Source organism: Eucalyptus grandis, chromosome 4 (genome assembly GCF_016545825.1).
Source record: "Eucalyptus grandis isolate ANBG69807.140 chromosome 4, ASM1654582v1, whole genome shotgun sequence".
In the NCBI taxonomy this organism is placed as follows: domain Eukaryota; kingdom Viridiplantae; phylum Streptophyta; class Magnoliopsida; order Myrtales; family Myrtaceae; genus Eucalyptus; species Eucalyptus grandis.
Window position 1 is genome coordinate 21,201,862 of NC_052615.1, and position 13,073 is coordinate 21,214,934.

At 38.5% G+C, this 13,073-nt stretch overlaps 1 protein-coding gene and 1 long non-coding RNA gene across 2 annotated transcripts; one reads left to right on the forward strand and one right to left on the reverse strand.

Moving 5' to 3' along the window:
* The first annotated feature begins 506 nt into the window (after positions 1-506).
* LOC104441216 lies at positions 507-2,253 on the forward strand. Its single transcript, XR_005550332.1, has 4 exons — positions 507-584; positions 1,069-1,124; positions 1,638-1,703; positions 1,780-2,253. It is a non-coding gene; the product is annotated as an uncharacterized LOC104441216 (long non-coding RNA).
* Positions 2,254-10,875: 8,622 nt separating this feature from the next.
* LOC104441217 (berberine bridge enzyme-like 26) lies at positions 10,876-12,631 on the reverse strand. Its single transcript, XM_010054248.3, has one exon. It carries the CDS (start codon positions 12,590-12,592, stop codon positions 10,985-10,987), a length of 1,608 nt encoding a protein of 535 aa, XP_010052550.2. The 5' UTR covers positions 12,593-12,631; the 3' UTR covers positions 10,876-10,984.
* Between the last annotated feature and the right edge of the window lie 442 nt (positions 12,632-13,073).

Below are 13,073 nucleotides of genomic sequence, written 5' to 3' on the forward strand. Positions count from 1 at the left end.
AGTCAAACAACTATCAGGCAAAGAGGTTCTCTATTTTAATTGCTTCTGCTATGATCTTGCAATGTAATTCGGGTTAGTCTGAATGGATCTGGAATTTTCTCTTTGTCAAAGGAGAAAAGGATGGCTATTACCATCCATTATTTACTTATCTACTTGATTAATTAGGATCATCTACCATCCATTATGTACATATCTACTTGATTAATTAGGATAGAATGGATGCTGTACCTGATAGAACATGCAACTTGTGGAGTTTACCACCCACTTATGATGCTGGAACAATGGACTTAAGATTGAGATGTTGTATCAGTGCTGTCTTAGCTTGGATATACTGGTAGCGCCTTTTTGTTATGGTAATCTCCTGCGGTCCTGTTCACACTTTTTGTAGCCTGTACTGGTAATATATTCTTTAAGAAACTAGAAGATGACAGTTATAATGTTTATTTCTTATCTTAAATGAGTATCAGATCAGACTAAGGCCTTTGAAACTTTCTTCTTTTCAGAGTGCAATTTCTTTTCCTTACAAAAGGGAAGGACAACTTGTTGGTTGCAAGTATTGGACCTTGGACAAGAAATTTTGGCAGGTAGTTCTCTTGCCTTGGTTTTGTAGAAATATTTTGGTTAAGAGTAATAAAATTCCAGCATGCATCTTAAATATATCTTGGTATGTTGAACTGAAGAAGTAGGATTGCTTATGGATGCTAGTTTAGGTCTTCTGAAAACCGAGAAGTAAATAATTGAAGAGTGAAATGGAAAATCATTGATATCAACAGCATTTGTGAGATTTGTTACCACATATTTTATGTAGATAAAGTAAATCTTTACAGGCTGTGAGCAAAATCCAGTCCTTGGTTCCATAGGTTTTCCAATAAAGTCATTTAACTTATGTAAATTTTCTAATCAAGTTATTACAGCTCCAAATCTGGTTAGCTGGAGCTGACATAGATTATCTTTGCCTGCATTTGTTTAAGAACCTAGAAAATCATTTATTTGGGTACCTCCAAGAGGCGTGCTCTGTTAATTATCCAGTGTACGTTGAAACCTGGGGCTTTTTGTGTATTTGTCAAGGTGACATGACATGGATGTGCTATGGATTTTGGGCCCATAGTCAACAATTTAACTCAGTACGCACTCATACCATCTCTTCAGTTTATCTAGTACTGCTTCTCATTGAAATTATTTACGGTTTAATGGTTTAATAGAAACTATCAAACATTTTTAGTGAAATGCTGAAGCTTATGCATGTCTAATGTGTATATATTCCATGTATTGGTGCTGAAAGCCTTGTTTTATTTGAATATAGAAGCACTGGTTCAATATTTAGTTTACTTAGTGGCTCAATTGTGTTTCTAGATGTAAAGGTCTGGACAAGCCGGAAATTAGGATGCATACTAGCATCAGAAATCTGATTTCTAGTCCGAATCACATGGTATTTAATATGTTCAGAACTCTATGTGGCCTTTACTAGAGACTGGACAGATCTTTTCATCTGCATTGAGAAATGTTCTTCATGTTTCAATAATGACCTTTCTGTCGATACCACATATCAGTTTTCTTCTGGTCATGCTTCATTATCTCAATTGAAGAGATTTCTGGAAGTTTCTTACAAGAGTTTTGTTTATGCTATGAACTTTCAGGAGAAGGGTACTAAGAAGACTTTATATGGACTAGATGACATATCAGAAGCTGATGAAATTGTCATTGTAACTTTTTGTTACCCTCTCTCTCTCTCTCTCTCACACACACACACACACACACACATTATAATGTCGGTTATAGGTTGAAGGTGAAATTGATAAGCTCTCGTTGGAGGAAGCTGGCTTTAGAAATTGTGCAAGTGTTCCTAGTGGCGCCCCAGGAAAAGTTTCCAAGAAAGGATTGCCTTCTCCGAACAAGGTTTGTTACTTGTTTTAGGTATATCCTATTTTGATGTCAATATGAAGTTCACACTTTAACATGCTGAAACTTAGGTCTTTCCAGGTTCAACAACTGACCATCTCTTATCAAATGAAAATCTTCTAATATTGGTTGTATGCGGGTGAGCCAATTGCTTTTATGGTAAACAAAGATTTCACAGATGGGAGTATGAAAGTCGCGGTATAGTAAGATCCCTTTGCCAAAACATAAGATCTGACAGTTGTCTACTGTATTGCTTTCTCTGTAACCTGAGGAACATCGAATTTTCTTGAGTTAATTTTCGTATCTTTCTTAATTTTTCAACCTGTTTTTCCAATTCTGGCAGGTTTCATTTATTGCCTCTCTACTGCCAAGAAAGACACTTGGGAAGCTGAGAGTTTTCATCATCCTGTTGTGTCTCTTCCTGGCTACTTTGAAAGTCTGCCAATTAATCTGCTTTCAAGAATTAGAAATATGAAAAAGAAATGTAAACTACTGTAGTTTCGTGGATTTTATAGAAAAAATTTCCTCCTTATTTCAGAAAGAAGATTGTTAGTGGCAAAGAGGCTTTTCCTTGGAAAGCTTTGGAAAATGAGAGTACTGACTGGAGTCTTGTATGTTGTGTGGGAGGCAACTTGGTGCCATATTCTCACCTTAGACAACTTGCGGAAAAGAGGGATTGTGCTGGTTAGTAGCCCAGACCTCTTATGGCATTGGACTATCTCATGTTATAGGAGTTTCTACTGAACAAGAATTATAGGATTGATAAGGTCTGTTTTGCCTCGTGTTTAGAAAAGGAATTCTTTGATCCCTCTTGCTGCTTTTCAGTAGATGTAGAAAGAGCGGAACAAGAGAACTCTTGAATGAGAGGAGATGCTTATTTTTGGTAATTTTGGAAAGGGTTGGAAATTTTGCTCTTTTGGTATAGTGGAAACTTACATGTGGACATAAATGCTTTAATTGAGTTGTAGATGCTGTCTTGTAACTAAGCTCCTTTTGTATATGGGTTTTGCACTCCCCTGGTGCCTTTGATTACAGACTTAGTCAATGCCATTGGGGCATTCATTTGCCACAAACAAGAAAAGAAGGATTTCTTCAATTACTCTCTCCCTTTTTTGGTTGATACAGAAAGAGAGGAGTAAGAGAACCTTTGAAGAAGCAGAGCCTTCCCTTTTTAATATTTTTCAAAATTGGCTTAAAGGTTATAGTTATAATCTTTTGGTACAGTGATAACATGCATATGTATCTCAGCTTTGATTGACCTAGTACATGTTTTGCCTTGTCGCTCATTTCTTTTCTAGTTTTGAGCTCTTCTTGTGTATGCGTTTGCACCCCCATGCTGTCCTCTAGTTGATTTGCCTTTACCTATCAAAAAATAGTAAAAATAATAGGAATTCCATTCATTCTTTCATTCACCCGTAACCCTTTCAACCATCTCTCTCGTATTGGCCATGTGATCAAAGCTAAAATCGTCAACCCATTTCTTCAGCTAATGAGCACAATCCCAAGTAGTGTTTGACATTAAGTTTCATCCCATTACATCAAGAGGTCTGTTCTCTGTATTCCACTGTTTATTATGTGAACATTGGATACTACAAGGTAACTTCTGACATGATACCCATTAGAAATTTTTGCATCTGATGGCTTTGTTTATGGAGTGGGTGGGGACGGCTTGTGTTAGGTTTAAAACTTTCTGGAGTATTTAGCTTCCAGCAGTGCTTGTTTGAGTGCTTGCCTAGTTGCAGTACTAGTTCACTAAGTGACATCCAGTCTAGTGAATCCATTCTAAATCATGAAAATGGCGGTTGTCAGGGATGGGGGGAGATTCCTCCGAACCATCTGCACAGTCTCTTTGGCAATGGGCTCTGTTGAAATGCCACTCTCACCAATCGCATCTCTCTTGCCATAGCCTGAGACCTTGTCAGTCAGCTTTCGTGGCGCGAAGCTTATATGAAGTAGGTTAATCTGGTTTAACATTTTAGATCAGGAATGACTATGTTGACGTGCCAAGGTCACCTATCACATCTCTCTCGTGTTAGTGTGAGACTTCTGGGTCAGCTTTGGTAGTGTGAAGCTCATTTGAAGTAGGTTAATGTGGTCACCCATCACATCTCTCTTGCTTCGCAATGATTGACACGCTGAAGAGTTGCAACAGCCGTATTTTCGAGGAGGCAGAGAACCATTGCTGTAACCGTAACTTTCTGTGGGTTTATAAGGGATTTGGAAGACCTTATGAGCAGAAACTTCAGCAATTGAATGAAAAAAATCCTTATGGAGTGTAAAAAACTGCAGCTGCGTCGCATCCGATAACTGTACGGCTTTGCATCTGGGAGTGGTGATTTCTTTTTCCAGCTGCATTAGTTCTGATAGGTGGAGGCCATAAAACTGTCGTTGTATGTGTGAATGTGGTGATAAAAGTCAGGGTGCCACTATCAGAAAATAAATGATTTTCTACATGCATAGACGATATTAAAAAGTTCAATCCAAAAGTTTAAGTTATTAGGTGGAATGATATTATATGAATATTTAGAGCATTTACACCCATCGGCCCACCGAATTTTGACCATAGCACGTGGTTAGTAAATAGAGGTGGACACACATTCACAAAAGGGATAGCATTAATTTTAACACCATGATAAAAAATCCAACCCAAAATCTTAAGTTGTTAGATGAATGGAAACTATATGAATATATTGACCATTAGAATCTATTGTTAAGTACTATTCCTGAAGGAGATTGGCCAATTCAACAAGGTTCGCAAAGGCGACATGGTGGTAGTAAGAGGCTAAGAAGCTTGCAAGAGGTTTGAGGTGATGGCAGTAGCAGAAATCTCATATCACCCTGCGATCCTCAATTGTGACCTGGCACATGGCGTTGCAACGATCTCATCATCATGTTGACACTTGGTGGCTGGATTTTCTTTGTTGATACATGTTCGTCGTCATTTCTTCTAATATAAAGTCTAAATCTCTTCTTCAATCATAGAGGTCGTGCCTCTATCCTACGGTTGCTCTGTTTTTACACCCTCAACGCGGTAGTCATACGTTTGATGAAAGGCCAAATACACGTCTTCAATTTGGTATTCGCTGTTAAGCTCTAGATTTCACCTTTGTCGCTATCACTCATCGGCAAGAGGCCTTCACACCTTGTCTGTCTCTCTCAGTTCCGATATTATCAGCCCGGCGTTTTTTTTCCCACGGCAGTGGCGAGGGCACAGGGAAGAGGCTTTACGAGTTTTCTCGTATCCTTCTAAATTTCAATTGTTCAATTTTTTCAATCCTAAATCTCTATGGATGGTCGACCAAAACATGCTCTGTTTGATGGCATGTGGCCAGCCACCAGAGCCGTATGATAGGCCGAGATTAAGGCCCCCTCAAGTGGACCAGACCCGGACCCATTAAATGGACTTTAACTTCCCCAAGTTTCACAACTAAATTGACCTTATTCCCATTTTAAAATGTGACCTGATTCCATTGGCATCAACAAATCTAATGAATTCATGCACCATGATTCGAGAGCCTCATTTCTTGTATTTTTCAAGATATATATCTCCTTTGATTGAAAAAAAAAAATCTATCTTCTTCTTTTTATAATGAACTTGAATTGCCAATGTCCCTAATTGCAATGAAACATAGCAAGAAATGTGAATGCTAAATAATAGTGTCAATTTCTTGGATTAGGGGTCAACTTATGTCATTATTGACAAATTAGATCCCTAATTTATATGAAATGTGATAGAGAAACATAGGTGTGGATTTAAGTATTGACAGCAATCTAAAATCCCAGATTGCATTATAGGAAGCCAACTGAGAAGGTGTTTGAGGAAGCTGAGGTCGTCTATGAGTGGTAAGGGGTAGTAAGCTGACTCAATTCTGCTCATTTCATGGGAAGCCTTTAACGTGTGGAATGGAAGCCTTAAGCTCGTAGTATACCCCACCCAATAAAGAGTCAAACATCACAAGTCTTGAGCATGTTTATGCTCTTGTGCTGCGATTAACCTATTCATTCGTGCTGCTTATTGCAACACTTTAATTCCTTTCCATCTATTTATGGACCCATGCCTTAAAATCATTATATTACCCATGTATTTCCATTGGCAAAATCAAGTATTACAACTGTTTCCCAAATATATATATATATATATATATTGCATTGGACCTCCATATTAGGTGAGGCCCATTATTTTAATATTGTAATCGGCTACAACATTTGGTCCATTTATTCAAGGGGAATTTTCCATAAGCCTCATCCAATAAGACATGAGGCCCATTTTTTTTCCAAAATAAAAGTGAAGATTGCATTCGGCCTATCTATTATTTTTAATGATTGTTCTCCTTTAAAAGTCCATTAGGCCTTTCCATGCAAAACTCTTGAAAATGCTTTTTTTTTATTATATATTTGTCTATTGAATGTCAAGAATTCTGCATGGTAGAATCCCGTAGATCTCGGACTCGGACCAGGTCACAAATTTGATGAGCAACACCGGAAAATCATGACTGCAAAATTGGCAGTGCAATATGGAGCAAAACTACCTTGGAATATTTTTGCCCTCCAAGATATGAGTTGATAAAATAGGATCAAGAACACACCTTCGAGAAGCAAAAGGTAATGTCTGTTTCCAACTCGATCTGATTATCATGATTGGATGATAAGAAGTATTTTATAAAATGGTCAATATCACGAAAAACTTTAAATGGGTACATTTGTAATAAATTTACCTGAAATTGATTTTTTTAACTATAAAACACCCCAAATTGATAAAACCGTGACAAATTTACCCCATATAATTTATTTATTATTATTTTTTTGGTAACCAATGATCCACTTGAGCCCCCTTTAGCTTAAGCTATTCGGGGTCATAAGGTCCTCCAGTACACTCGACGGCTCCTTTGAACTTTAGCAGCGACTATACCTCGGGAGACTAGCACAAGACCTCAACACCATGACCCCCCACTTACAACGTATTAGCAAACGTGGGTTTCGAACTCTCAACTTCAACGATAAATGAGAGACTTTCAACCAATGTAGCTGCCCACGATTAGGTTGCCCCATATAATTTATTGATCACCAAAAGTCCCAATTTAGTACATTTGTAACAAATTTACTTTCCCTTAGTTTCCGTTAATTAGAATATCATAAAAAATTACAAACTGGTACACTTGTGATAGATGCGGATAAAACTCTAAATTGGGATATCATATTATTCAACTCAATAATTTGATGGTAAAATTTAATGAAAACTAATGGAGAATAAATTTGTCATAAGTATACCTATTTGGGATTCTTTGTGGCTAAAAAATTAGTTTTTGGTAAAATTATCACAAGTGTACAACTTGGGATTTTTCTAGTACTAATCCTTAAAAAAAAAAAAAAATGACCTCTCATGATTGGACTCTAGATGACTAGAAAAGCCTCCTTCATATTGCAAACATAGAATTTGTTGCATTCTTCACATAAATTTCTTCCCTTAATCACCATCTAAGTATATATTTACTACTATGACCGAACAAAAAGTATATATTTATTACAGGTGGCAAACTTATTCATTAACTCATATTTGATGGGCCATATCATAAATGAGTGAGCTAACATTTTACAAATAAGTTTAAATGGGTCCAAGAAATAAATGGCCAACTATAAATGGGTCAAAATGGGTTAGGAACAAATCCATTTGAGACCCCTTTTATTTTCATTTGACATCCATTTGAAACCCATTAAAGACTGGCCTAACTCTTTGTTTATAATCCTTTCTAACCAAAAAAAAAAAAAAAAGGACTGGCCTTCCTCTCCCTCGTCTATGTCTTCCTCTATGTCACCTCTTTCATTGGCTTCCTCTCCCTCGGCCCCTCTTGGGTGCCCACCGTGTTAATCCTTAGGAACCGAGTATTGCCCCTTTGCATCCTCTTTGCTGCCACAGGCCTCTTCCTCTCCATCACCTACAATTTTGAGAGCATCTATGTGGGCGACAAGGAGGGCATCACCACCGCTGCTCCATACCTGTTCCTCCTTGCAAGCCAGGTCATGGAAGTCATGGCATTCTCGGGGTGGTTTTCGCCGTCGCCGATTATAAAGAGGAGGAAGAAAATTTTATTTGATTTCTTGGGTTTCAAGTCACAATACTTTGCATGCAACACATGCAACAATTGTAATTTTCCTTTTGTTCTTTCCTCCACACAACTAAATTAAACTCCAAAATCCTTATTCCATAGCATCAGACCTCCAGACTCCCCTCCCAGATTCTTCAGCTTCTGCTAGAATTCACCCACGATCTACTCATGTCTCCGTCCTCACTAAAACAGTAACAAATCATCTCCCTTCAATTCCATCACGAGTACGGTTCTCGATTCCATGATCATCTGCACTTGCCAATGTCGGTATCAGAGAGAGAGAGAGAGAGAGAGAGAGAGAGAGAGATGTCGAGCTCTCTTGTCCTTTCGAACCCAATTTCCCACAAGAAACTCCCTTTTAGCATCACCTCTCATCTGCTTCCCAAACCAAACCGACCCTCCAGCTCTAGAGTTCTCCATGCCCCACAAGTTCCGTCGAAAATTTCCCAACTTCTTGGGAAAGTTCTTGTTCGGACTCTATTAGGGACGAAGACACAAAAGAGACCTCTTCTTCGAGCTTGTCTTGGATTGGGGAGGACTAGGCAGGGTCTGAAATCGGAGAGCAAAAGATTATGTCGCGGGTGTACTTTTCTGCGATTCCGGGAATTTAAATGTGAAAGGATTTTATTTGAATTTTGAATTTTGAAATATGTTTAGCTGATGGGAAATTTATTTAGGTTGAGCAGATTTGTGGGAGGACAAAAATATAAGTGAACTGATCAGGAATGCGAGGGCATCATACGTCACTTGAACAAGGTCCATCCACCCACGCACGTGTTCTTGTTTGTCAATGCGACGCGCACCCATTTTGCTCATATGCCACACAAAAGCTTAGCCCGTGACTTAATTCAAGCACCCGAGTTGTCTTATTGACTCAACAAGCCGGTCCATGTAATCGCTCACTACTCGGAGGTAATATTTTAAGGAAAAAATTTACTAAGAATTGGGTCCTAGTCTAGTTGGAGCATAGGTCACTAAATTTGTATTACATGTAAAAATAGGTTAAATTGGTTAATTTATGTCAGATCATTTTCGACTAAACCTACCTATTGATGGGCCTAATATTTACTACTCACCTAAATATATATTTGCTATTATCTCTTCAAATTAATGAGTTGCCTTTATTATTATAATTCATTATATTTGACTTCCCAAATCTTTTGTAGTGTATGCATTTATATTAAAAATCAAAAGAATGCATAATTTTTTTCGCGCTAGTTATTTGTTTTGGGATAAGGGAACTTTTTTTATCATTTATTCTCAGGCATCGCACGGTTCATGTCTGGGGAATAATTTAATTCTTGTAGGTTGATATTGCACGGAAAAGTTTTCTAATTCAGGCACATCTTGTTATCCATGCATGGTTCCGACAATTTTCAGAAAGGCCTTTTTAAATCAGAAGTGCATAATAGCAAAGGACTGACGTGGAATAGAGTTGTTGGAAGATAGTGACTTGGTCAATTATTTTTATTTAATTGACTTGGTCAATTGAAACGTGGAAGGACTCGGCTTTCTTTTTTCTTTTTTTTTTCCGTACTCTTCCCTAAACATTGCCTCTGGTGATGACACGTGATATTCTACGTGCCAAGAAACCCTCATTTTTCTTGCAAAGATTGGCTTTCTTGCGTTTTCCAACTAGAAAAAAAGTGACACGCAAGTGTTATCTAAGAATATAGTAAATACTTACACAAAAAAAAAAAAAAAAAATGTAGTTGAATGATTGCATTTTTAAATTCAAGCATTCACTCGAATGTAGTAACTTTTTCATTTAGGGCCACTATAAATATTAATTATTCTCACAATGAAAAATGTTTTTAGTAAGTTAATAATATCAACTAATCTTTAAGATGGTTCAATGTCGTTTTGTAATAGTCCAAATAAAGGCACATCATTGGTCTTCTATAGTTGACATTGCGTACTTTTCCTTCTCTCTAAGATTGATTACTCCAAATTAGACATGAAGAATAATTGGTCGATACTATTTTTCTAGTATTCGGCGAAGAAGCAATAAGATAATCAATTTCCATATTCAATTATGATCTCAATGAGATGAGAATAATTTGTTGTAGATCTTTTTGCTTATTCACGTCATATTTTGCACCAGGAAAAAGTTATTTACTTCACTCCTACCTTCTTTGGAATTAGGAGGTCAGAATTCCTCCCAAGAAAAGATTTCTATAAAAACCATGTGTCATCGTACTCTTATTTCAAAAACAGAAAAAAGCTACAATTAAAGAAGTATTAGTAACTATGAAGTTCATGATTAACGAAAACAATATATTGTATAAAAGAATAATTTCTTTTTAATTTTTATGTCCATTTCTTACTCCTTCCATTGCATTGTGTCTTCAACAAAATTGAAGAAAGTTATCATAAACTGTATCCAGGCTTATCCTTTAGTTTTTAGTTTTGTTTTTTGGTTGTTGGTTTTCCCCCTTTCGTACATCCCATTATGTCATTAACAAATTGAAGGAAGTTTTTAGGAAATAAATCTGCTTTTTTTTTTAGAAACACTATAACTGAAGGACCCGGTTCATTATTATTATGAAAAGCAAAATATACTTCACATTGATGAAATTATAAAAAAGAAAGCCATGCCAAGCATGGGTAAGAGCAATGATTTACCTAATAATTCATAGAGGAATCCATTAATCGCTATGTAGATAACTCTTCTCATTGCTTAGATACCACATTAATTAACAAATACCAAGAAGTTAATGGCCTATATGTCAGGTTACGTATATTATATTAAGTGAATTTTTTTTACTCATTTTACTTTTTAATAACTCTTAATCCTTCTTTTTATAATTAAATATACGATATATAAAAATTTACAACTAAAATTTCAAATAATTAAAGATTATTTAACAAATGACCTCACAAAGCTCAAACATCGACATTATCAAATGTTCCATTGATTACAAAGTATCATCTTGTTATTGCGGTGAACACATCGAAAATTGACGGTTCTTCCTTTTCTTCTAAGATGAAAACGGAGGAATACTTTGCTCATGCTGGAAAAAGTTGTCAGGATCGACTGCGGTCTTCACACGCACCAACCTGTCGAAATTTTCCTTGAAGTATTTCTTTCCCCAAACGCTGGCTTGCTTATAACTCGTGTCGCCTATCACGTTGTTCATTCCTATGTCGAGATCCCTGAAGTTGATGTAGGCCTCTCGAGGCGATTTCGACACATACTGCGCCATATAACTGTAGAAGCTTCGTATCCAACTCACATGCTTTGGCGCAACCTCGTTGCCTCCAGTGGTCCAGATCGTTATGTGCTGGATCATGTACAAAACCCCAGCTCTGTGAGGGAAGGGAATGGCAGATTCAGAAATTTCTGCCATTTTCCCGCCATAGGGGTTCCATTCCATTATAGGCACTCCTTGATCTTCCTCAAAGAACCTCTCCCACATGCCCTCTAAGCCACTCTCAGGGATTGGCTCCTTCACATAATCCGATTTGTTCTTGAAGAACGCTTTGGTGTTGGAGCTCCTGTTGAGCAAGACTTCCAAGGGTGTTCCGCTAGGAAACCCTGCGAAGTAGAGGACGGACTCAATCCAGCTCATCTCGGTGCAGTCCTGTCTCGTGACGTTGAGCTCCGGGAAGCGGCTTCTTGTCACCTCGAGGAGCGAGTCGACCCCAGCAAGGTAAAGGGTGTTGAAAATGGCTTGCATCGTCCTCGTCCCGTTGGGGCCGGAGTTGTTGCTCTGCAAGGTCAGCCGCATGAATAGGTCGTTGGGGAACTTGTTCGCGACAAGTTGCCACTGGTGTGCGAGCTTCGTCGCATTTTGCTCCAACGTCCTCAGGATCGTGAACACGGTCACGGTTGACGGCACCGGGACTAGCTTGACTTTCCAGGACACTACTACACCGAAGCTGCCGCCTCCTCCACCTCGAATCGCCCAGAAGAGATCTTCCCCCATTGATTCTCTATCTAGGAGCCGACCCTGAGCGTCGACCAACTGCACATCGATTACATTATCGGCAGCAAGGCCATATTTCCGCAGCAGCGTGCCGTAGCCTCCACCACTGAAGTGCCCGCCAACACCAACCGTGGGGCAAACGCCAGCCGGGAAGCCTAGGGTGTTGCTCTTCTCAGCGATCCTATAGTAAAGCTCACCAACTGTCGCACCCGACTGGACCCACGCAGTTTTGTCCTCCGCATCCACAGAGATTGATCGAAAATTTGCCATGTCGACAATGACAAACGGGACTTCGGACAAATACGAAAGGCCTTCATAGTCATGACCGCCACTTCGGGTCCTCATTTGGAGTTTGTACTGTCGGGAGCAGATGATGGTGGCTTGGACATGAGAAATGTTGAGGGGTGTCACGATGAATAAGGGTTTCGGAGCAGAAGGAGTCAAGAAGCGCAGGTTCTGTATGGTAATGTCCAAGACAGAAGAGTACGAAGAGTTGATTGGAGTATAAACGAGTTTAGAGATTGCAGATGCGTTTCTGGAGTGAAGAGAGAGGCATTGGAGGAAATTTTCAGGAGTGCTGATATCAAAAGCAACCAAAGGAGCTGCAAAGAGAAGGAGAAATGCCAAGTGATGGTGCAAAGTGAAGTTTGCCATCTTCATTTTGTTATTTTGATCTCTTGAGCTTGCATTGCCAACTCTATTAAGCGTGCCTTATTTATAGTGCATGCGAAAGGACACACGGTGAAACGTCGATGGTCGAATTCCACACTTCGCTTCCAATCGGTGATAATCGACATGGACGAAATTAGCTGAGTTTTCTCCTGCATGATGACGTGCACGAAAGTTGGCACGATATTAGGGTTTGACTTTCTCATGTTCCCGGCCATTGAAGACTTTGAATTCCATAGACAATGTGGCACATTGTTTTTAAAGATTATATTTGTGGTCGGGGGAGAATGATGAAGACCTTTTTCAGAAATATTACCAAAGGAAACGTCAAAACTTGGCTCTATCGAACTGTCATAGAATTGATATTATACATAGCAACTCCTATCTGTAATCGATATAGACTTCTCTCTTCTTGGCCAAAGTGTGCATCCGCCTAGGAACAAAATCTTGCCAAGTTATTTATGTGAATTTA

Excerpts from the sequence above, each read along its gene's own strand:
- LOC104441217 (XM_010054248.3), bottom strand. The coding sequence starts at position 12,592 with ATGAAGATGGCAAACTTCACTTTGCACCATCACTTGGCATTTCTCCTT.